The sequence below is a fragment of the Theobroma cacao genome, chromosome 4, assembly GCF_000208745.1.
Source record: "Theobroma cacao cultivar B97-61/B2 chromosome 4, Criollo_cocoa_genome_V2, whole genome shotgun sequence".
In the NCBI taxonomy this organism is placed as follows: Eukaryota; Viridiplantae; Streptophyta; class Magnoliopsida; order Malvales; family Malvaceae; genus Theobroma; species Theobroma cacao.
Window position 1 is genome coordinate 2,237,041 of NC_030853.1, and position 22,149 is coordinate 2,259,189.

Here is a 22,149-nt window from a genome sequence, read left to right on the forward strand (position 1 = left end):
TTGGAAATCCGTTGAAAATTTGAAATTTTGCCCATTTTTTTAAAAATCCGTTGAAAATTTTTAAGAGATTTCCAACGAAAATTCTGTTGGAAAATAATTCCGTTGGAAATTTTCAACGGAATTTTCTTTGGAAAAGGCAATTCCAACGAAAAATTCCTTTGGAGAGCCTATTTCCAACAGAAAAAACAATTGGAACAATTCCCGTTGGAAATAGGATTTCCAATTTTCTTGTTGTTACTTTGTTTGCACACCTACCCACTTTTCTTGTTGACAATTTGCTACCTTACGTCGACTTTTTGAAATCTATGGGTTTAGAGAGAGATTGAGAAATATCAAACGATGGAAAAAGATTGACAGAAAGTGGGAAATGACTTAGTTAGAATGTGGTTCATGCATGCTAAGGTTTGACGATGTTTGTACGTATATAGTGTAGATTAACAGGAAAAAAAATGGAAAAATAACTAAAATTAAATCAAATCCTTCATTAGTTATTAGCTCTATCGAAACATGCTGACTTGTATTGATGGAGGCAAAGCAGCCATTCGTTTCTTCCTTTCCATGTTTCCATGCCACCCTATTCCATCATCATAAACAAAATAAAAAATAAATCTAATTAAACACAAAACATATTCATTACTGGCCCGACTCTCACAATTTAATAATGAGTTTAACTCGAAACAATGACATTTGTGAGTAGTTCATGTCTTTTTATTGGTTATTGAGAATCGGATAAAGAAGATATTTGATCTCTAAATGTATATACAGACCTATCGACATGTCGAAACCGTAATTTTTGAGCTCTATGTACTCTTGGCACAGTGCACATTCTTCACAGCAACAATGGATACAACAATCGGTGCAAGGGCTCTCCTTCAGGAAATATTGCCCTCTCAACTTGGATCGATAAAAGCATGAGTACAAACAGGAGCAACCCGTCACGCACAGTATCAACATGTAAAGTGCTCCGCTCACTCCACATGCTGCACCAACGCACCATTTTTGGATTAAAAAACTTATAATTTATTAGCAATTAAAGGGAAATTCTAAGTGATTAAAAGGGTAATTTCTATTTTTTTTTAGAAAAAAATTACAGGTACATCTTTTGTCAACCATTTCTGCAATTTGACCAAATGTTACACATGGACACCAACAAGTCAAGCAACCTGCCATATTCAATCAGATTGGTAATTCTGTCAAAGAAATATAAAATTCAATCATATTCAACCAATTTTTAAATCGAAGAGGCCATGATCAAAGTGTAACTTACAACTGTTACAATCGTCGCAACAATCACAAAGGCTAGTGGACCATGGCCTTTGGATAGCATGAGTATTGTCGACGGGTCAAAATATATGTACTATTATCCGTTGGAAAGGCTAGTATCATTATTTATAAAATTGCATAAAAACAGTGGTGGTCAGTTCTCGAATACCAACATTTAATTGCTTGTTTGTTTCTTTTACTCACTTGTAAAATTAGACCAAAACCCAATCTCATTTTGAAGCAGATCGAACACTGCTTTAATGCTTCCAAAGCCGACCTTAACCTTTGACTGAAATTAAAGCAATGAAACGTTTATGCTTGTAACCCTAAATCAAATAATTAAAACACAATAACATCATTAAAAATACCTAGGGCGCATCAATTGATAAACAAATATTGATAAAAATCAAATAAACAAGATATACAAAATTAACCCCTAGGGCTGGATTTGTGGAAGGGATCGGACGACGAGTAAGGCAGCACTAGGGGGACTAAGGCGACGGGGACAGATTCATTCAAAGAGTCTTTGGGTCACGACGGGAAAGGTTCAAACCAGAGAATATGACAGCAGGACAACGAGGCCAAAGGCGACGAAGAGAGACCGATTGCTGTTAAAATAGGACAACGTTAGAATCGGAGTCAAGCCACCGACAACGAGACAGCACCGGGAACGTCGTGGAAGTCGGGCAAAGGTTTTAGAGAGAGGGGAGAGCGTCGCGGGTAGAGAGAGAAAATGGTATTTCAAAAGTCGAGTTTGAGGAGAAATTTGGAATTTTATAGTTAGGGTTTAATAATCAAAACTATGTCGTTTTGACGTAGGATTAAAAGAACTAAACATGGCAGAACGGCGACGTTTTGTATCATGCAACTAATATTCATTTTGGTTTAATAATAAATTAAGTTTGGGAGATTTCATTTAAGTCTAGGCTGGTGGAAGAAATGGTTATCTTTTAACTTTTTTAACATGTGGGCAAAGGTTCAAGTCTTGACAATAACAGTACTTTTAGATATTTTTTATTTTCGTATAAAAAGTTTTTTTTTTAATATTACTCAATATAAACCATAGTGAGATATGACTAAATTTTTTATATACATATATAATGATCACAACTTATAGGTTATACATTGATATGTATTAACCAAATTTGTATAATTAATTATCAACATGATTTTTATAAAATGTATGATTTGGATCCTATTACATTAATAATTATAATCATCTAAATGAAATTTACTATAATCTTACATAAATTATATATTAATATATATATGTAGACCCTTGTTTAATATATCTCATATATATATAATACTATATATATATATATATATATATATATTCAGTTATAAAGTTATATCAATTAAAAAATATAACTTGTACTTTAATTTTAATACAATTATATATTGATTTTTTTCTTAAATCATACTTGTTTATATATATATATATATAAAAATATNTATTTATATTTTCTATAGCTCTCGGTCATATTTGCATGAATACATAGATATAATAAAATAATATTTTTTAAGCACAAATATTAATAAGTTTATTATAAAACTTCAATCTTAATTTACATATATTAGTTAATTACAATTAAAATGTAAATAAAGTAATATATATTTTTATATGATTTTTATATCTTATCATGGTTTTTTATAAAATTTAAAATTTTACATAGTTATTTTTTTTCAATTTTGGAATAATATAACATTACCGTAATTTGGTATTATTAATCAATGTTGTATGATTCATTAAAGTTAAAAAAATTTGCAAAATTACTCAAAGGAAAACATATTTAAACTTAAAACAAATTTACTTCAATAACTATGTATTTGCTTTTAGTAATATCTAATTTTTAAAAAATAATTAATAAATTTTATAAAAAATTTAAATTTTATAATTGGAAAAATTATGATTATTTCCAACGAAATTTCCATTGGAAAGTTTAAAAAGTCATAAACACTTTGAATGCATTAAAAAGTTACTTTCCAACGAAAAATTTTGTTGGAAATTCTGTTGAAAAGTTACTTTTTTCAATACATTATTGACTCTTTACATTTTTCAACGGAATTTTTCGTTGAAAATTTCCAACGAAAAATTTCGTTGGAAAAGTTAAAGATTACATAGGAAAAGTATAGGGTTCCAACGAAAAATTTCGTTGAAAATAATAAACAGTAAAACGTGTGTTCTGAAGATGAAATTTCCAACGAAATTTTTCGTTGAAAAATTTATAAATTACACCCAGTTAGTTTGATGAGTTTATAGTTCCAACGAAAAATTTCGTTGAAAATTTTCGTTGGAAATATTAAACAGTACATAGTGTTTTGGAAATGTCAAATTTTCAACGAAATTTTTTGTTGGAAACTGCTAAGATTACACCCCTTTTTTTTTTAAGTTTGGATACCCTTAGGGTCTAATCAGCCTCAAAGTTGTAGTCCATTGGTTTTAAGTTAGAGGGACCATAGAGGAAAATGAATGAGAGTTGACACATTCATTTGATAAGGGATTTGACAAATCAAAAATGCCATTAAGGGAGCTAGGTTAAGAAGGTTGAGACGTTGTCCTAGAGGATGATGATGGAGATGAAGTTTACAAAGAATACGCACTGCCAGTGGTCCCACAATTTTGTGGCAGGTTAGAATTTAACTAGTCAGTGGCTAGAGAATTTATGGCGATTGACGACAATAAGGAACTGGACATATTTGTGATTGGGGTGGTGGATGTGGCAAATGAATGAAAAGATGGAGAAAGAATAGACCAGATAGTTAGCATGTGGGAAGTGACCGAAGTGTCCTTGGTTTGGGAGGGTAAAGATGGACAACGATGTTCAAAAAATTGAACATGACAAGAATGAAAAAATTTGTGAGATGTAGGTTCATAACATGTATAGGCATTGACCATATTAAAATAACCAAGAAATAAACATGGTTGGGATCGAGTTTCCAATTTGTGTTTGTTATATGGGCGAAGTTAGGGATAACACAAACACTCAAAGGTGCAAAGTCTAGACTAATTTGGCACTTTATGGAATAAGCATTCAAAAGGTCATTTATTGTCGAAAAAAGGTGTTGGCATTCGATTAATGAGGTAGAAAGTTGTATGAAAGGCAAAAGTCCAAAACGAGAGAGGCAAGGATGCACAATGCATAAGAGTGAGCCCAATTTCAACAATGTGAAGATGACGACGTTCAGCGGACGCAATATGTTAAGGAGTGTGTGGAGGGGAGACAAGATGTTGGATACCATGGTTGGCAAAAGCAGTTCGTAATCCTTGATACTTGGTACCTCCATCGGTGTAGATATTGTTGATAAAGGTATTAAAAAACTTTTCAACCATGGTTTTAAATTTAGGAAATATGATTTGCACATTAGATTTGTAAGACATGGTAAACAACCAAGAATATTTAGTGAAGTGATCCACAAATAGTATCTAATTAGAGAAACCATCAATAGATCGGATTGGAAATGGTCCCCGAACATAGGTGTAGAGCAAATCTAAGGGGCTTCGACTTTGCAAACTATAAGTGCCAAATGGCAGTTTATGACTTGTATTGCACTAACACAAGTTATAAAAGAAAAAAAAAGGAAAAACTAGATTGAATAGGTAATTTTTTAGATTATAATGTAATTGAGGACTTTAAGAAATGGATGACCCAATCGATCTTGTCACTGACCAACAGTGGTAGCAACACCATAGCATGTTTCCTTTATTTGCGGCTTTGAGTCTTTGATGGTAGTCCACTCATAGACATTATTCCTGCTCACTTCTCTAGATAGAAGTGCTTTTGTGATTAAATCTCCTTCACACAAAAAGAGTTGGGGTCAAATTCAATAGAAGCATTATTGTTCTTACAAAACTAACAAATGAAAATAAGGTTCTATTTCATAGTAGGCACACATAAAACATTTGATCAATTGAAAGAGTGAGATGTAGATGAGAGTATGGAATGTTGGTCCTAAAGAGCGTACTAATTGAAGGGTGAATACAACTTTCTAAATGTCACTAAACTTAACTTTTAATTAAGAGCTTGTTAAGGTAGATGATGAAAAGTTGAGGACCAGATGAAAAAATGATTTAAGGAGAATGAAATAAAGAAATAAAAGAGGGTAGACAATGCACAAAGATTTATAATGGTTCGGTCTCTTTGACCTACAACCACTACCTTGATCTTCCAATCAAGGATTTTCAAATCAATTCATTAGATTCAGTCGATTTCCCAAGCATCCACTAAGCTTTTACAATGGCTTTTCACAAGCTCAGCCACAACCTTTCAATAATGATTTTCCAAGGGATCAACCAAAACCCAAAATTTAACTTTTGTATGGCTGAGTTCGAACCTACAACAACAACCAAGCTAACCTAAGCTTAATCAATATTCTTAGAGTGCCTCACACACTCTAAGTTATCAAGGAATATAGATTTGAAGGTGTACGTATTATCACTAAGCTAATCTGAATGGTACAAGATGAGGTGCTAAAAACCATTACAAAGATTAGAATGGAGTACAAGAAGAATTAAAAGGATTTTTGCTATTTTTGGGCTCTTTTTGTTCTTGGAAGCATCTCTTAATCTTCTTAGCCGTTGAAGATGTCTTTTATACTTGAAAAATCAACTCTGATTGATGTTGACAGCTTCATACCGTTGGAAACAATTTAAAGTACTTTCTAGCCATTAGTTTGTCTTTAAACATTCAGATTCAAATTGTTTGATAGTGAGCTTTTAGTTGACTAACCATACTTCTTAGTCGATTAAGTCTTCTCTGTCTCGCAGTTTGCTTTACTCTGTTAATTGGTTAAGAAAGATTTTAACTGATTAAGAGTTTACTGCCTTTGAAGCAGCCAACTTCACTTTTGGATTTTAGCTAACTAACTCCCTTAGTTAACTAGCTAAGAGACTTTTGTTTGTAACTCATTTGTGACCTCTTATTCTGATTAGTTTTGATGTTTGTTTCCAAGTGATTATTCTACTAAGTGACATATATTTTTATCCTGCACACTCAAGTAGTATAGTTAGATATTAATGAATGGGAATGTTTTATTATCATCAAAAACTCATTGAGTCAACAGAATGCCCAATATGTGTGATACACAAACTTAAACCGTCACCAATGATGATGTCATTAAGACCCTTATAAGGTTGATGATTAGAAAGACTGCTCATATCGAAAGTAACAGGATGAAAAGCCCTTGTATTGAAAAGCCATTTTAAGGATTTGCTGGTGTTATGGCTAATGGTAGTAGGATTTGCCTTAAGAGGAATAGAAATACCCAGCAAGCGCTTAAGGGTGTTGCAATCTTTGGCTACATGGCCTTTTTTGTCACAGTATTGCAAAAAAAATTTTGTTTGAAGTTGTTGTTATGGCTTGTGTAGCCACTACCTTGTTTAGGATTTCCATGTAAGCATTGGTCAGTATATTAGTTGAATCGAGATTGTAAGTGCTAATCATTGGATCAGTTGTTGTATCAAGAATGGGAGGACTTGTTACAATTGTACTGAGCAATATTTGTAGTGAAACCACTTGTATGTTTGGCCTCTTCTCATGAAAGAAAGGACTTGTATTCAATAAATTTATCATGGAGTTCCTCAAGGTTGATTGATGTGTAACGAGCTCAAACAACAGCAGCTATTTCCTTATATTCAGATCCCGCTCCATTTAAGACATGGAGGATCATATTAGTGTTGGGAACAGCCGATCCAGCAAGGGCGAGTTCCTTGGTTAGTGAGCGAATTTTCCCAATATACTCTGAAATCGTCATGGTTCCTTTGGTGATGTTGGTTAACTGATCCGTGAAACCCATGATGCAAGAGGTTGGGGCCCTTGACAGTGCAATAGAAAGATGATCCCAAACGTCTTTGGACATTTTAGTAGAGCTTATCATTGGAATGATGCGCTCAATAAGAGAAGTCATGATTCCTATTTTAAGAAGTTGGTCTTGAAGGTGCCAATGAAAGTGGTCAGGATTTGAGACTATTTTACCATCAACAGTCTTTTTCTTGGAAGGACATGGATTTGTCCTATTGACAAAATCGAGAAAATTATATTCGAGAAGAAAGGCATCAAATTGAGATCTCCATGAGGGATAGTTAGTATGTGAAAGTTTTATCAGTAATGGTGAGGCATTGATAGTTATCCGGCCTTATAAGAAGGAGGAATTTGCTGCTAAGGTATGGTTTATGAGATTGGAGCTAGCTTCTAACATGGCCTACAAAAAAAGGATCAAGGGACAAGATCGAAGAGACTCGTTGGAGCTAGAGATGCTCTGATATCATATAAAGTCTGAGTAAGTATTGTTAAATCAATTATATTTCACAAAGGAATGATTATACATAATTATACAAGGCGTCAAGAAAAGGAAAGCTTAGTATACAGCAATGAATGGTAATGAATGACAGAGAAAAACAAAGAAGACTAATTGATGGTTGACTACAGCTAATGTGATTTCAATGATGTCTGTGATTTGCATGATTTCTGTCTATTATAATGTTTTCAAGATTTTTCCTTTTGACCCACGTACAATTGAAGTACTCTGTCTACTATGGGATATGGGTTGGTGGCATTCTTGAATGCAGAATAGGATGGACTGTTAACTAGTGGATCCACCTTGCAACGATCTGTAGGAAACTTCCTTTTTGATCTAAAATCAGTAATATATAATTCCAAGTCAACTCCTTTATTATATTAAAAAAAACCTAGTCCACCAAGAATTTGAAGAAAATACATACATATAGTCAGCTTAAAGGCTTTGTCTTCTTCTATCTCAAGAAAGAAGATGCAGCCTCAAATATTTTCCTTCCTCTTCCTCTTCTTCATTGGATTTGCTTCTGCAGGTAAATTCAGCTACAACTTTTTTTCAACTTTCTAGTTCCCTTGTCATATTGCGTAAGTGTAAGACACTCATCTTTATTCACAGGTTATCTTCAGAATCCGGATTTTGAATCCCCACCAAAGAGCCTGACTGAAAACACCGGTTCCCCTTTTGTTACGCTGAATGAAAACAACACAATCCCAGGATGGACATTCCAAGGGACAGTTCAGTATGTAACAGCTGGTCAAACCATAGCTTTGCCAGATAATGGACATGCCGTACAATTGGGTCAAGATGGCAAAATCAACCAGACTTTCACAGCCGATGCTGATTACACGAATTATATACTCACATTCACTCTAGCTCCAGGCGGTCAGAATTGTTCTGCCAATGCTGATGTACTAGTGTCAGGACCAGACAGTCAGGGGATCTTCTCTTTCAAGCAGCATTATGGCAAGGAAGCATGGCAGAGCTATGGGCAGCACTTGGGCCTCGGCGGTCAGAAGGAACCCATCAACCTTGTCATTGAAAGCCAAGGAGTAGAATCTGATGACAACTCCACTTGTTGGCCAGTGATCGACTCATTACTTATCAAAACAATCGGAACACTGGTTCAAGGCAAAGGTAACTAGCAATAGTTCATATCATTCAATTGAAATCTTAATCCAAATGAGTAATCTGGAATATGACAACCTCAGCATTCTGAAGATTATTTCAATTATTTGCCCCAATCTGCTTTTTTACTCGCTAATATGTTGCTTGTACTTTTTGGTTGGACGTAGATAACTTGCTGCTGAACGGAGGGTTTGAATTTGGCCCAGAATTTTTAAGCAATTCTACCGAAGGGATTCTGCTTGATTCAGCATTAAGTCCTGTTCTGTCTCCATTAAGACAATGGGCAGTCGTAGGAACAATCAAATACATAGACTCCAAGCACTTCTTTGTGCCCCATGGCAATGCTGCAGTGGAGATTGTCTCAGGTGTTTCAGCTGGCATACAGACTGATGTAACACTCACAGCAGGTTCTGCATATAGTTTGGAGTTCACACTAGGAGATGCCAACAATGCCTGTGAGGGCGATTTTATAGTAGAAGTTCGAGCTGAATCAGTAGTTCAGAATTTTACAGTACAGAGCAATGGGACAGGATCAGCCCAGAAATCTTCCATGAAGTTTGAGGCAGGATCGCGTGCAACGCGTATCAGTTTCTTCAGCTACACAACAAGTCAGACAAAAGATGGCATCTTCTGCGGCCCTGTGGTTGATGATGTACTGTTGCTTTCCTCCAATTGCCTGAGACTGGCAATCAAGCCGAACATTTTGATTTCTCTGTTATTTCTCATACTCATTTTTTGGTAATGAGTTATTAAAAAAGGCAATTCTTTAACTATGTAGTCGAGCAAGCCTTTTTGCTGGTTTCTGTTTTATCAAGTGAATTAGAACTTCAAGCAATTATTTTTCCATTAACACCGGATCGATGCTTATTGATATTATTATGAGGATTCAAGGTATATTTATTCAATCCTAGTCTACAATCTTGGCAGGCTGCTATTTCGAGAGTGCAGGAACCAGAGTTTGGTATCTGTACCGGAGGTGAAGAACCTCACCTTCCTGGGTGGAGTAACCATTGTTTCTTTTCCAGGAATTCGGCACCATAACTTTGCAGCTGAAAGAGTGCCAAACCTCGTTGGTAATAGAGAATTTCCAGAGCAAACCTTGATTGAAAAATTATCAATCAAGCAAGCATCATATTTACTACATGATTACAAAATTGCTATATTTGATTTACCCTGTTGAAAAACGGTATACAGTATTCTGTTCCTTTGAGCATGAAGCATAAGTTACTATAAATTCCCAAAACTATCTCTTTCCCTTCCATAAATTTAAACTATCTTTAATTTCTATGCTTTATGGACAAATGTTTTACAGCAGCTATAGATGCTCTTTACAAGTGCTTTCTCCATTTTCTGTGCTCTCTTCTGCCTGGCAAATATCTTACATGAAACGTAATGGGAACTAAATCTTGCAAGGCAAAGTGGGAATCTGAAAAAACATCCCAAAGGAAATCCAGTTAATTAAGAAAAACATAAGTTGTGATTTGCATGCGTCCATTATTATAACATAATGTAACAAAATGAAATAAATACAAGGTAATAGCGACATGATAGTTTGGACGCCATGTTGCAAGCCCCTTGCTATTCAGGAATAATTAGAGTGTAGTGTTTCACGAGGAAAGAAAAAGATATGCATGTAAAAGCTTCTGAAAATCTGAAAATAACCATGCAACTCATACCTATTAAAGCTGCTTTAAACTATGACTCCAGGTCCAGAGCAATGCTATACTTTTTCTACAACGCCCATCTGAGTTGCACGTTTAAGAAGACTTCTGTATTCGTGACTTCTTGACCACTCATCAATCTCACGAGCACGTAGAACAGGCAGAGGATGTGAAAGTTGTCTCGTTTGAGCATTTCTGAACATCATTAGTTGATTAGACAATCAGAAGGAAAGCGCTAGCCAAGCTTTAATTGCTCTGCTCAAACAATTCTCACCTTATATACCATCCAACTGGGCTTGAAGAAGCCTTATCATAAGAGCGAGCTTGATCCAAAAAGGCATCCACATTTAGCTGATCAGCCATAGATGGGCAGCCACCAGCTAATTTCATCAAAACAGAGATGACAACCTCTTGTAGGTGCATCGCAACTAGAATCAGATACGAAATCATAACTATTTAATTGCAAATTATGTTAGCTCGGAGGTTAATTTTGCATACCTTGGGATCTTGTGCAACAAGAAGGGCTGCACGATCACAAGTTAGCTCTGCTGCTCGAAGCCAACGGAATAACTGTTCTTCTAAACTCCGAGCTATAAAGCCACCAAGTCCTGTGAATAAGAAAGGTATTCAAACCAATGTTGGGCATTAACTGCAGTGGAGTACTACTACTGATATATGCAACTAGACCTTTATTCATAACCAAAATCTAGGCTGTTTAAGAAAAAAAATTGATTTGGAGGATAACAGTAGCAGATTGGAAACATTATTCCCAGTTACAGTAAAGAAAATCCTCCTGCTCATACTTGCATTTGTTTCTCCTTAGTAAACTACTGCAAGAATACATGCCAGCAGCAAATGACAAGCAAAGCCCATACTTTTGCACACAGGTAGCATATATGTTACATCAACAATATATGAAGTTATCCTTAAAAGGTCAAGTGCAATGGATTTAAGCTAAGAATCACTTATCCTCAAAGTCCATAAGCTTGTCATGGTCTTGCATAAGACGCTGTTTTCTCATACATATAATGTGCTCTAGTTAACTATAAGTGTAGCAAAGTAGCTAAGTTGCCTCAACTGATTGAATGAACCAAGCACATACCAGGTACAGTATATGCTCCAAGAGTGAGTAGATTGGCAAAGGTAAGCCACACACCATGATCGCATTTGAGATGACCCAACTCATGAGCCAAAACAGCCTATTCCAAATTAGCAGAGAAACAAAATTAATGGCATTTTATCATTTGAATCGTAGCACTACTATGGAAAATAAAACACATACAATTTGATTTTGGCCTTTATAGTTACATATATCAAAATGGAAACGTTAGCAAAAAAAAAAAAAAGTGAGAAACCAAATCAAACTAACGAAAAACAAGTAAGCAAATATCTTAAAGAAATAAAGCAGCAGTCAAGACAGAAGACACTAAAAGGGCCACAATAATTTTCAAGTTGATTCGCGACAGAGAAAAGAGGGAGACAAGTGAAGACCTGTAATTCCTTTCGTGAGAGAAGTTCCACAAGACTAGTGTGAATGATAACAAACGGTTTTTTACCACTTATAGCCAATGTATAAGCATTCGGAACTGGGCTCTGACGAACATAGAGATCGGGAGCCTCAATATTCAATATCCCCGAGGCCTCAACCATCATTTTATGAAGTTCCGGAAGCTAACAAATGAAAGAAAAAAGACAATAATTTGAAACAATTACATAGGCTACGACCAGTAAAACAACTTCAAACAACAATTTCTGAACATCGAATAACCTGGTCTTTTGAAACACGAACCGAAGTCCCTATATTCTCAAGAAGCATAATTTGCTCTGTCATGGTTCCTGCTATAAAGCATTCAAAAAAAGCTTCTTTAACATTGAAAATTCACCAGAATTATACCAACAAAGCTCTGGGTTTGGTCTTTGATCTTTCTTCGTGTGTTTTTTTATTCCAAAAGCAAATTTTAGAAAGCCATAGATTTTGAAGAACTAATAAATATATGACAAAATCCCATAATTTTGATTTTCAAATATATAGCAAAAACATCAACGAAATTACCTAGTAAAGCTTTCCCTAGTTCGTTAAGCCCTGGAATCGCTCTCAGTAGCAGCGTATTCTGCAACAAAACAGAAATAAAATAAAAGAAATTCTCAACTAAAAATCATACGTGTAAAAGGAAATTCATTAAATTTGCGACAGAAACCGGACCTGCTTATCGAGCGGATGCCGGAAATCATCAGCGTCGAGGTCACGAAACACGAGAGGAGAAGCTCTGGAGTAAACAGAAACCTTAATTCTTCCATTTCTCTTCTCGACCGATCCAAAGCCGACGGATAATGGACCACCGGACCTGGAACCCGTCGGAGCTCCGAAGCTGAAACGGAGCGAGGAAGTAAGGAAACAAGGCTTTTGAGAAGGGAAGAAACAGAGAGAAGAAAGAACCAAAGAAGCCATTGGTTTCTCGAAGCACGCAAGAGAATGACGAAAGCTTAGCGTTAAGTAACAGGTTTAAATTCTTTTGATTAATGGTTAGTTTTTTTCTCTCTCTTTTTTTTTGTGAATTTTTCGAAGATATTTATTTGTTGTTTTACGGTAACCATTTGGCGCCACTTCGTTTTCTTCCGGCCGTTGACTTCGTGGTTTGTTCGTAGTTTCAAACTAAATCCAGTGGCAAATCTGGTAAAACACTTCCGTTGTCTCAAACTCTCCCTACGTCGTCGTTTTTTGACGGCAAAGGAAAACAAAAATAGTATAAAAATCCCATCTTTCTTCACCTTCTTCCTATTCTAGCTGTTTCGAAGTTGAAAATTTTCTCCAATTTCCTCCCCATTTTTGGGTTTCTTTTTTGAGAGCTTTAACATCATGTAAGAATCTTAATTTTTATTTAAATTTAAACAAAATCTTAATCAAAATCGAACCTTTAAAATTAAAAATTCTTTTTTTCTCCTGAACAGGAAACATTCAGTAAATCGACCACCGACCCCAGATGCTGCAGATGATCAAGGGAAAGAACCCACCCTTCAAGAAATTATTAACATCAAGGTTTTTTTTAGTAAACTTTTTTTTGGGTGTTTTTATTTGTTTATATCTGATTTGATGGAATTTGGCAGTTAATTGAGAGTGGGGAAAAGGAGAGGTTGATGGAGCTGTTAAGAGAAAGGCTTATGGAATGTGGATGGAAGGATGAGATGAAAGCCCTTTGCAGGTTTTCAATTTTCACCACTCTAATTTTCAGTCTCAACTTCTTGTTTTAACTGCCTCGCTTCATAGTCTTTGTATGTGTTCATAATTAATCTTCTTTCTTGTTGTTTAATGAATCTTTTTTGTGTTAGCTGTAAATAGTCTGAGAGTTAGCATTCATAGTATCTGACAGTGGAAAGATTGTGGAACATTCCTCATAGATAAGGAAAGTAGAGTCCTCTGAATTAAGTCTGTGTTGTGTCATAATACATTGAAAAGCAGAATTTTTCCAACCATGGATTAAATTAGGGGATTAATCAATAGGGATAAATTGTTCTGGGGTTCTTAGGTCTTCATTCTTGCTTCCTTGTGTTTTGTATAGATATAGTAGTAGATAGACTTGGAGACAGTGCAATGTAGAAAATGTGAGAGATATGAAGCATTTGCCTGTCACTTTATGTTTTCTGTTACGGCAATGACTGAGATATGCTTAGGACGATGATGCATCTAATTGTAACTGGCAATTTGTTGTAAAGACTGTTTATTGGAGATTTTGTCCATGTGAAACAATTACGTAATAAACTTTTTATGATAGGTATGTGAAGCTGTGTAACTCTTTCTCCAGCCTTTTGTTTTCCTCTGTCATCATTTTTTTCTCTCAAGGACACACAAACAAGGAAATGAAATGCCATGGATAGATAATTGTTCCACTGGAGCCTTATTTCTATTCGGGATTACTTTTTTATCCCAGAAGCTATTTGTTTCTTTCAGTGTTAAGTTGTTTCCAGTGTATTTACTTTACTTTTATCCTTCATGTTGTGTGCAATTTTTCTGATGTTTAATAGAAATGTCTTTGACTTTGATATATGACAGAGCATATATTAAGAAGAAAGGAAGAAATAATGTCACTGTGGATGACCTTGTGCATCTAATCACACCCAAAGGCAGAGGTAAGAATCTATTTCAGTTACTAATATTTTCCTTGTTATTACCAGTATCAATAGGTTGAAGCATTGGAAGTGGAAAAAATTAGTTCATACCGGAGAAATTGCGATGTTTTAATTTCCTTGGTTTTATTTTGGTATGCTCTTTTTCATTTTATGCTGTTCTGTAGTCCAAGCTGCTGGTTTCTAATAAAATGGACTCTGTTTGACTTACCTGCTTTTAAGCTCATGACTTCTGTCACCTTTTATTTTTTTGGCATTTGGTTGCCATATCAAGTCCATCACGGGTTAAATTCTTTGCTTATGCAGCTTCTATTCCTGACTCCGTAAAGGCTGAGCTATTGCAAAGAATTCGTTCATTTCTCGTGTCCGCCGCTCTTTGACCATCAGCATGCTTTATTCATGTCAAAGAAGTGGGAGTGTTATAGAGCTGTTGCTAGATGGGCTTCGATGGAAGCCTTGTTAGAGGTTTGGCTTTGTCAATAGGTCTTGGTGAATGGTCAAGTCAGATGTTATTTACTGGAAATGGCAGAATACCATTAAATGGATGGAATGTTTAGGATTTTGCAGCAAGTTGGATGGAATATCATGTATTCATTCTTGATGCTATGGGATCAGCAAGTTATAGATGTTTCCATTTGTCTGCTATCGTTTCTATTCCCTGTTACTGTCAGCTGCCACTTTTAAATGAAACCTTAGGGCAGAGAAACTGTGCATTGGATTAACATTGTTGATTACTTAAGTCCTGTGATTGAAGCTAAGTTTATTATTCTTCTTCGTTGTGGGAGGCAGACCTTGTGATGATAAACAATGCTTACTTTTTTCCTTTCGTATACTTCATAAATTCATTGATGAGTATCCTTTATATACACCTTTATCAAAGCCCCACTTGAACTGGAGCTTTTGAATTAAGTTATTACTATACATATTGGCTTGTTCAAAGAATTCATGGTAAGATTATGTTCCCTTGTTTCCTTGGGTGTTTGGTTTAAGTCTCCTAGTGAGCCTAGTGGTTAAAGGGCATTTACATTGACAACTTAACTAAGATTATCGAGATATTATCTTTTGCTTGAACTTAAATCTACACTAGAAAGCTGATGGGATTGTTAAAAATCCAATACGAATCATAATCTACATCCAGAGAGATTTTGTCAGCAAGGAAACTGAAGAAACACTATTTTGACATTGCATGCAATGAGGACTTGCACCAACAATTCACTTTCAGAATGAAACTGTCTCCTCCCAACAGTTTGGTCCATTAGCGCATACAGCTGGTGGCTAGGAAATTTTAATGGTTTTTGTATGTTACTTTCGGATTGCCTATGAGGGATTACACGCACCAGGAGACCCAGAGATTCAAAGCAGGGCAATAGCTGGCAGTTGCCTCTACCGGGTTGTTTAGAGATGTGTTTAAGGTGATAAATCAAGAATATGCAATGACCATGCGCTGGTGAACTAAGAAGTTTCCAGATTCCAAAGCTACAAAAAGAAGGCAGGAGAAAGTGAACGGCACAAAATAGACATCAAAGCCTTCATTTCGCGAGGACTTCAACATTACACGTACTTGTCATTCTCTTTCACATCTTGCAAGTCTATCTATAGGATTTTAATTCATAGAATTTAACGCAAAAAGCTTACAAAGCATCTTCACAAGACACAAAATGCATTTATTCAGCTGGCTAATGCCATTTCCTGCTTTTTCCCAAGATGATTCACCAACTGGACTTACACCCACAGCTTGCGCTCTATGGTAAATCTCTTCAAAGCAGGCAGCCAACGTGCACCACAAACCCTACTACATTTGCACTCAGCTAATAATTTGCTTATGGAGAGCCGGCTTGTTCACAAAGGTCTAATAGATCCAAAGTCTGCAAAAATATGATATGAGACTCGTGAGCTTCAGATAAAAGAATTTGATTTAAAAAAAAAATTGACATGAAATAGGTGAATAGACAATTCGTTGCAGAGAACTCATTATTGTTTGCCATACCTCAGGGACTGAGAGCTCAAGACGAAACTTGGGACCATCATAGTGGTGCAGGACTGGCCTAAAGGCATCCTCTTCCAATGCCTTGCAGAGTTTCCTGATACGGATTCTCACCTATTTATCAAAGGAAAAAAATAAAAGAAATAGAGTTAGTGCAATCTTCCATGGAAACAAACAAGTGAAAATCCTACAAACTATAAATCCAAACTTTACCTGAGCAGGAAACCTTGACTCGCCTTTACACTTTTTGTCTTCCCAAGCAGTTGGATCAATGTTTGAACCCCCAAAACTTGCTGCCTGTACATATTAAAAAAAACACAAACAACATAAGAGAGGAAAAAAAATAAAGATGTTTAAATGATTATCACATCAATTTCTCCAGACAAATGAATTTGATACATAAATTAAGCCCTAATGCCTACTCAATACGGTATTACAAACTTCAAACATCCAAGGCTTTTTTTTTTTTCCTTTGGCACTGGGTGGTGAGAGCAATCTCAACATAGAACCACATCCATCAAAAATTTAAATTGATGAACTTCAATGACTGTCACACAAAGCACTTGAAAACACATAAAATATTCAATTTGTTACCTTCTAAATCCTAATCTAGTGAAAGTGAGCCAAATGCAAACATTCAGAGAGAGAAAGGAACTCCTAAAGGCAGAAAGAAAAACCAATATTGCCTAATCAACCTACAGCCTCAAGCATTCTAGAGGAAATGAAAGGGGTATTACATGTGAATAAAGTTGGTGAACAAACCTCAAAAATACCATGCAACTGATGAGTGGTGTAGTTATAGAGAAACAGAGGTAAGCCAGGTGTAATTGCCCGAACAGAGTCCCTGTATCTTGGTGGTAAACCTATCAAATGAGATAACAGCAACATGTAAGAATCGCACCTAATAACGTTAATAACAGAAATTTATGAAGTGATATTTACATCTTCAAATAGATGGAATGACCTCTTTCCGGGAGAAAGTGATAATGGAGGGAAAAAAGTTGACATGAGAAAATGGAAATTACCAAATAGCTGGCGCTTTAAATCTTCCTGCATTGTATCATTGTTACAAACAAAGATGTATCCTCCAAGCACCTCATTTCTTGGGAGTGTCTCTGTTGCAGGCAAAGTCTTGAACCTTTTGTCGGCAGCATTGTTTGCGTTGCTGTTCTCATTGCTGTTGTTATTGTTGGTGTTGCTGTTATTATTGACATCTTTGTTGCTGTGATTGTTGCCACTATATTTGTTGCCAGCCAGGTTTCCAAGGCTATTGCTGTTATTTTTCTGGTAAACAGCATTCATATTGTAAATACTGTTTCGGAAGGAACTTTTGCTTGCATTATCTCCAATCTTGGAGTCCAAGTTCAACATGTTGAAGTTAAGGTTCTCAAATTTGTTGTCTTCCTGGAACCCAAATTTATCCCTTGTTCTTATTTCAGCTGGACCCTTCGACAGATCCAGATTGTTCATGCGTTCACCCTTTATCCTTGTCTGTTCAGCCAGTTTAGAGGCAACCATTAACCATTTGTGATCCTCTGAGACTTTTGATTGTCCTCGAAGATCATCACCCAACTGCCAAAAGCTATTGATGCTCTCCATTTTGCAAATTCTAATAAGAGAGGCCAACAAAGAGTTGTTAATTTCACAAGAAGACATAAAAATACATCAAAGATTCAACAACTCGTACAAATCCATATTTTGTAAAATCAAAACCACATCAAAACGAGAAAATGAAGGCGACAAGTCATCATTTGCCTTTGTTCAATTTTTACCTAGCTAACACACAGAAAAGATTAAGCAAAACTTAAACAGTCAACATCGGGAACCCCATCAGCCAAGAAGCTTCAGTTTCTACTCAATAACCACAATAACCCAAAGATATTCTTAAGAATTAAACCATTATTTGTTCTAACACACAGAAATCAAGGATTAACATAAAAACAAGCAAAAACTTGACAGTTCCCATTTCCTTCTCTTTCCCACCATTTAGTCAACACAAAAACAGAGCCCAGAAATCCTAAAACTTAAAGTCAACTCCACTTGACTCAAAGACAACCAACATTTCCACTAATCTGAACCCAACACAGTACAATTAATCCCAAAAAAATAAAACCCAGAAACATAGTCATCTTTACAAAAATACCCACAAAATCAAAATCATTAATAATAATAAAATGTATGGCACTTCACAAAGAACTAAACAAAGAGATGCAGAATTTACCAACTAAGCAAAGTAAAGCTTCAAGTTTTAGCCTTAATAAGGATTGATTCAAAGGATATAGAAGCAAATTTTGATGGATAGATAAGAACCCTAGATTTGGGGATCCAAAAGGGGAAGACAGAGAGAGAAAGAGAGTACCTTTATCCTTTTATCGTTGCTAGCTGTTAAGTGAAACCCACAAGACACGACACAGGGTTGGGGAGAGAGAGAGAGTACGAACGATGGGATTTTTACTGTATTTATAGATTGATGTGACGAAAATACCCCTCCAGATTTTGAGTATTTTCGGGCTTTCGCCAATTCGGTTTTTTTTTTAACAAAAATTGTGGCGTCAGTGTTTTGAAATTAAGGAAGTGCGGTGTGGCTGGAGTTGTAATGGTCCACACGCCTCTTTGTCAGCGTGTAAAACAGTTTTTTGTCTTTTAGCAATAATATAATAGTAATTGAATTTAATATTTATATTTATTTAATTTATTAATATTTTCTTTTTTTTTCCTTCTATTATCATTCTCCAGACCAAATATATCATCAAACCCATATTTAATAAAAGCAACGGTTCAAAATTTTACTTTTAAAGAGTAATTTTATCTTTTTTTCAATTTAGATACATTTTAAAATTTACTTTTTTTTAATGTTAAGTAATACAATAAATAAAATCTAAACAATAAAAATTAAAAAAAAGACACAAACCATACATGCAAAACAATTATTATTCTTTAATCGAGACAAATCTCTCGAAATAAATATTATTCAAAAAATAATAAAAATAACCGATAAAAAAAGTGAGTAATGGACAAAACATGTGAATTAAGTTCTTCTTTAAATTTTGACTTTCATGAAATATATGTGAACCCCTAACCCCTTTCACATGGTTCACGTTACACGCACTTAAAACCGCGCCTGTGATTTAGCACTAACTTTCGGTTGGTCAAAATCTATGCAAACACTGTAGTTTTAAGCAGGTGACAAAATTCAGTGACTGTCGGCAAACTCGTTCCCTGCACCGTCGATCTGCTAATTGATTTGAAAGAATGACGCCTTTACACAGGTCACCAATCCCCTTGGAGCACTTGGGGTTTGGTAGGTGTGGGTGAAACTCGACTGCGTTTGGTCTACAGTAATGTTTTTGCGCTCTCGGTCATAAAAGTGCCACCTCAAACATAGGCAGGGAATCTTCTTTCTTTCACTTTGAACAGCTATCATTCCAATTAATTAGTTAACTTAAAAGTAGTTTTAAATTTCAAATCTGTCAACAATTAAGAAGGCCGTATTATTATTCATAGCCCAAAAAATACAAAGAAAATCGGTTAGAAATTAAATAATGAATAAACATTATTTAATTTGATTTTAATTCATAAATTGAAAAATCTAAATTATTCGAATTTAATGCATTATATATTTTTATTTAAATTTCAAGTTCTAAAATTTAAATCCAAATAAATCAATTTTATATTTTTATTTTTTGGCGTAATACTCAAAAAAGTCTTTGAATTATTTTAAAAAATACAAATAAACTGTTATTTTTATATTAAATTTAATAAAAATTTTAAATTTTTATTTTTAATCAAGTAAGTCTTTAAAATTAATGGTTGAGTAATTGTGTCGAAATACCATTTGTCTTCTTATACTCGTGTGCTGTTAACGTAAACAACGAAAAATATTATATGACAATGTTATCATGCCATGTCATTATTCATTATAAAATAGCAACATACTACATAAATATTACATGATATATAATGATAAGTGATGTTTTGATTAAATTAATTATTAATTATAAGAGTTTATTTGATTTAAAATAAAAAATATAAGAATTTATTTAAAACAAAATAAAAATATAATGACTTAATTGAAAATAATAAAAGAATAATAACTTTTTAAAATTTTATTAAATAATTTAGAAATTTAAGTATTATATATATCTTTTTCTTAAAGAAAAAAACTACAATCATATACATGAAAAAAAAAAAGTTGGTAGCATGTAAGGCATGGTATAAACTTGTCATAAAAATTCAATAATTTATATTTCGACTATACTATTGATAATATTTTCATTCACAATATTCAAACTTGAATCTAAGATATTTACTCAAACTCTAACCCATATTTTATCAATTTGAGTTTAACCTAACATGGAATAACTATTATTTATTTTGAAATATTGATTGAGATAATGATACCCCATAACATGTCATGCAAAAAAGTGGGCACCAACTAAACATACATTTTGTGGGCTAACAAAAGGAATAAACCAATGCATATTTATTTGTTGGTAAAATTGCACACCATGTGACCCTCTTGATTTAAAATGATAAACCTTTGAACGTGCCAACAAATAGAAACACACATTTAAGCTGTCTCCAGATAAACAAGGCCCAAATGTTGTTGTACTCACAAGTTCTTGTTCGATGAGGAAAAGATTTTTGTTTATGGTTTCTGCCTTGAAATTAGCTGGCAAATCATTTTCTTTTATGCTACTAGGTCCATGTCCATTGTTTCATCAAAGGGGAAAGTCAAGTCATTTTAAGCAAATTCTAGTTGTCGTTTAACCAAAACAAAGTATTCCTCAAATTTCTTGTTATGTCTAGTCAGCAGCAGACAATGGCAATATTTATAGCATAAAGATTTGTAATAAAATCATGATATTATGATGATTATTATTTTTAACTTGTTAGTGTGTATGGTTGGTGAGATTGGTTACAAAGTTAACTTAAATGGTGTGGAATCAATATCAAAAGATTTTTCTAGTCTTGCCTAATCTTTTACCCACCCAAGCTAAACAAGAGAATAGTTGGTGAGAAGATTGAAACCATTTTATATTCATGCATGCGCTTGTTGTACTTTGTAGATAGATCTTGTGTTTATTTTGGTTAAATGCCACCTATGGTCCTTTAACTTTTTATTCCATTTTACTTTAGTCCTTAACCTTAGTAACTTCTAAATTGTTCCATTTAGGTCTTTTAACTTTTTTGAAATGATTATATTATGTTCCTTTCATTGAGTTGTTCATTTAAAATTGATGCGATGCTCACGTTGTAGATTATTTGGCATGCTTTGTAAATATTTTTTTAACATTTCACATTGACTTTTTTTTAATTGTCAACAAAATAGTGTCATAAAAAGGATCAAAACAAAAGAGAACTTAGTAATTTATATTTGTTATACCTTATGCATATATTAGAGTTTTATATCATCGCTGACTAGTCATGCATGTATCGGTTGTGCCTTTTAAGTTTGGAGGATAAAGCAACATAAGGCCTAAATATGCATGTAATGGATCTTAAATTAGTAAAAAATGTGATGGGTTTTAGGTATATAAATATGAGACTTCTTTCATCTATCATTTATATCATTTTGGTTGAAAATGTGAGCTTGTGATAAGTAATATCATATCAAATCTAAATCTTTACTGACATAAAACCTTCATAAGAGATATAAAAGTCGAAGTAGACGCGGACTAATGTAAAGGTTCTTATTTT

At 34.4% G+C, this 22,149-nt stretch overlaps 5 protein-coding genes across 7 annotated transcripts; 2 read left to right on the forward strand and 3 right to left on the reverse strand.

The window, feature by feature from the left end:
* On the reverse strand, positions 498-1,343 carry LOC18601004 (cell number regulator 2; the record flags this gene model as incomplete). Its single annotated transcript, XM_018118958.1, has 4 exons — positions 498-574; positions 768-980; positions 1,092-1,163; positions 1,268-1,343. Coding segments are annotated over 4 exons (438 nt in total), but the record flags the coding sequence as incomplete, so codon positions are not given.
* LOC18601005 lies at positions 7,971-9,592 on the forward strand. Its single transcript, XM_007031803.2, has 3 exons — positions 7,971-8,089; positions 8,173-8,691; positions 8,850-9,592. The coding sequence occupies exons 1-3, from the start codon at positions 8,032-8,034 to the stop codon at positions 9,422-9,424; spliced, it is 1,152 nt and encodes a 383-aa protein (XP_007031865.2). The 5' UTR covers positions 7,971-8,031; the 3' UTR covers positions 9,425-9,592.
* On the reverse strand, positions 9,826-12,885 carry LOC18601006 (protease HtpX homolog). Of its 2 annotated transcripts, XM_007031804.2 has the most exons (9): positions 12,547-12,885; positions 12,397-12,454; positions 12,112-12,179; positions 11,835-12,014; positions 11,446-11,542; positions 10,842-10,951; positions 10,618-10,751; positions 10,359-10,538; positions 9,826-10,108 (listed from the first exon to the last, which is right to left on the reverse strand). In XM_007031804.2, the coding sequence occupies exons 1-8, from the start codon at positions 12,790-12,792 to the stop codon at positions 10,403-10,405; spliced, it is 1,029 nt and encodes a 342-aa protein (XP_007031866.1). In that variant the 5' UTR covers positions 12,793-12,885; the 3' UTR covers positions 9,826-10,108; positions 10,359-10,402. The 2 variants fall into 2 exon arrangements, 1 of the variants encoding a protein (XP_007031866.1); XR_001927709.1 differs by lacking the exon at positions 9,826-10,108 and having other exon boundaries at positions 10,618-10,753.
* On the forward strand, positions 13,112-15,327 carry LOC18601007 (transcription and mRNA export factor SUS1). The gene is made up of 5 exons (XM_007031805.2): positions 13,112-13,202; positions 13,293-13,380; positions 13,449-13,543; positions 14,392-14,468; positions 14,772-15,327. Coding segments are annotated over exons 1-5 (336 nt in total). The 5' UTR covers positions 13,112-13,200; the 3' UTR covers positions 14,846-15,327.
* Positions 15,966-18,908, reverse strand: LOC18601008 (B2 protein). Of its 2 annotated transcripts, none has more exons than XM_007031807.2 (6): positions 18,809-18,908; positions 17,475-18,058; positions 17,212-17,312; positions 16,663-16,746; positions 16,453-16,563; positions 15,966-16,330 (listed from the first exon to the last, which is right to left on the reverse strand). In XM_007031807.2, the coding sequence occupies exons 2-6, from the start codon at positions 18,046-18,048 to the stop codon at positions 16,286-16,288; spliced, it is 915 nt and encodes a 304-aa protein (XP_007031869.1). In that variant the 5' UTR covers positions 18,049-18,058; positions 18,809-18,908; the 3' UTR covers positions 15,966-16,285. The 2 variants fall into 2 exon arrangements, with proteins under 2 accessions (XP_007031869.1, XP_007031870.1); XM_007031808.2 differs by having other exon boundaries at positions 18,671-18,812.

Bases quoted from the DNA above. Each gene is read 5' to 3' on its own strand.
- LOC18601005 (XM_007031803.2), top strand. From the start codon at position 8,032: ATGCAGCCTCAAATATTTTCCTTCCTCTTCCTCTTCTTCATTGGATTT. The intron at 8,090-8,172 runs GTAAATTCAGCT...CTTTATTCACAG, and splicing joins CATTGGATTTGCTTCTGCAG to GTTATCTTCAGAATCCGGAT. The intron at 8,692-8,849 runs GTAACTAGCAAT...GGTTGGACGTAG, and splicing joins AACACTGGTTCAAGGCAAAG to ATAACTTGCTGCTGAACGGA.
- LOC18601006 (XM_007031804.2), bottom strand. From the start codon at position 12,792: ATGGCTTCTTTGGTTCTTTCTTCTCTCTGTTTCTTCCCTTCTCAAAAG. The intron at 12,455-12,546 runs GTCCGGTTTCTG...GTTTTGTTGCAG, and splicing joins GGCATCCGCTCGATAAGCAG to AATACGCTGCTACTGAGAGC. The intron at 12,015-12,111 runs GTTATTCGATGT...TTCATTTGTTAG, and splicing joins TTCGTGTTTCAAAAGACCAG to CTTCCGGAACTTCATAAAAT.
- LOC18601007 (XM_007031805.2), top strand. The intron at 13,544-14,391 runs GTTTTCAATTTT...GATATATGACAG, and splicing joins GAGATGAAAGCCCTTTGCAG to AGCATATATTAAGAAGAAAG. The intron at 14,469-14,771 runs GTAAGAATCTAT...TTGCTTATGCAG, and splicing joins AATCACACCCAAAGGCAGAG to CTTCTATTCCTGACTCCGTA.
- LOC18601008 (XM_007031807.2), bottom strand. From the start codon at position 18,048: ATGGAGAGCATCAATAGCTTTTGGCAGTTGGGTGATGATCTTCGAGGA. The intron at 16,747-17,211 runs GTTTGTTCACCA...TAATATGTACAG, and splicing joins AGTTGCATGGTATTTTTGAG to GCAGCAAGTTTTGGGGGTTC. The intron at 16,564-16,662 runs GTAAAGTTTGGA...TTTGATAAATAG, and splicing joins AGTCAAGGTTTCCTGCTCAG to GTGAGAATCCGTATCAGGAA.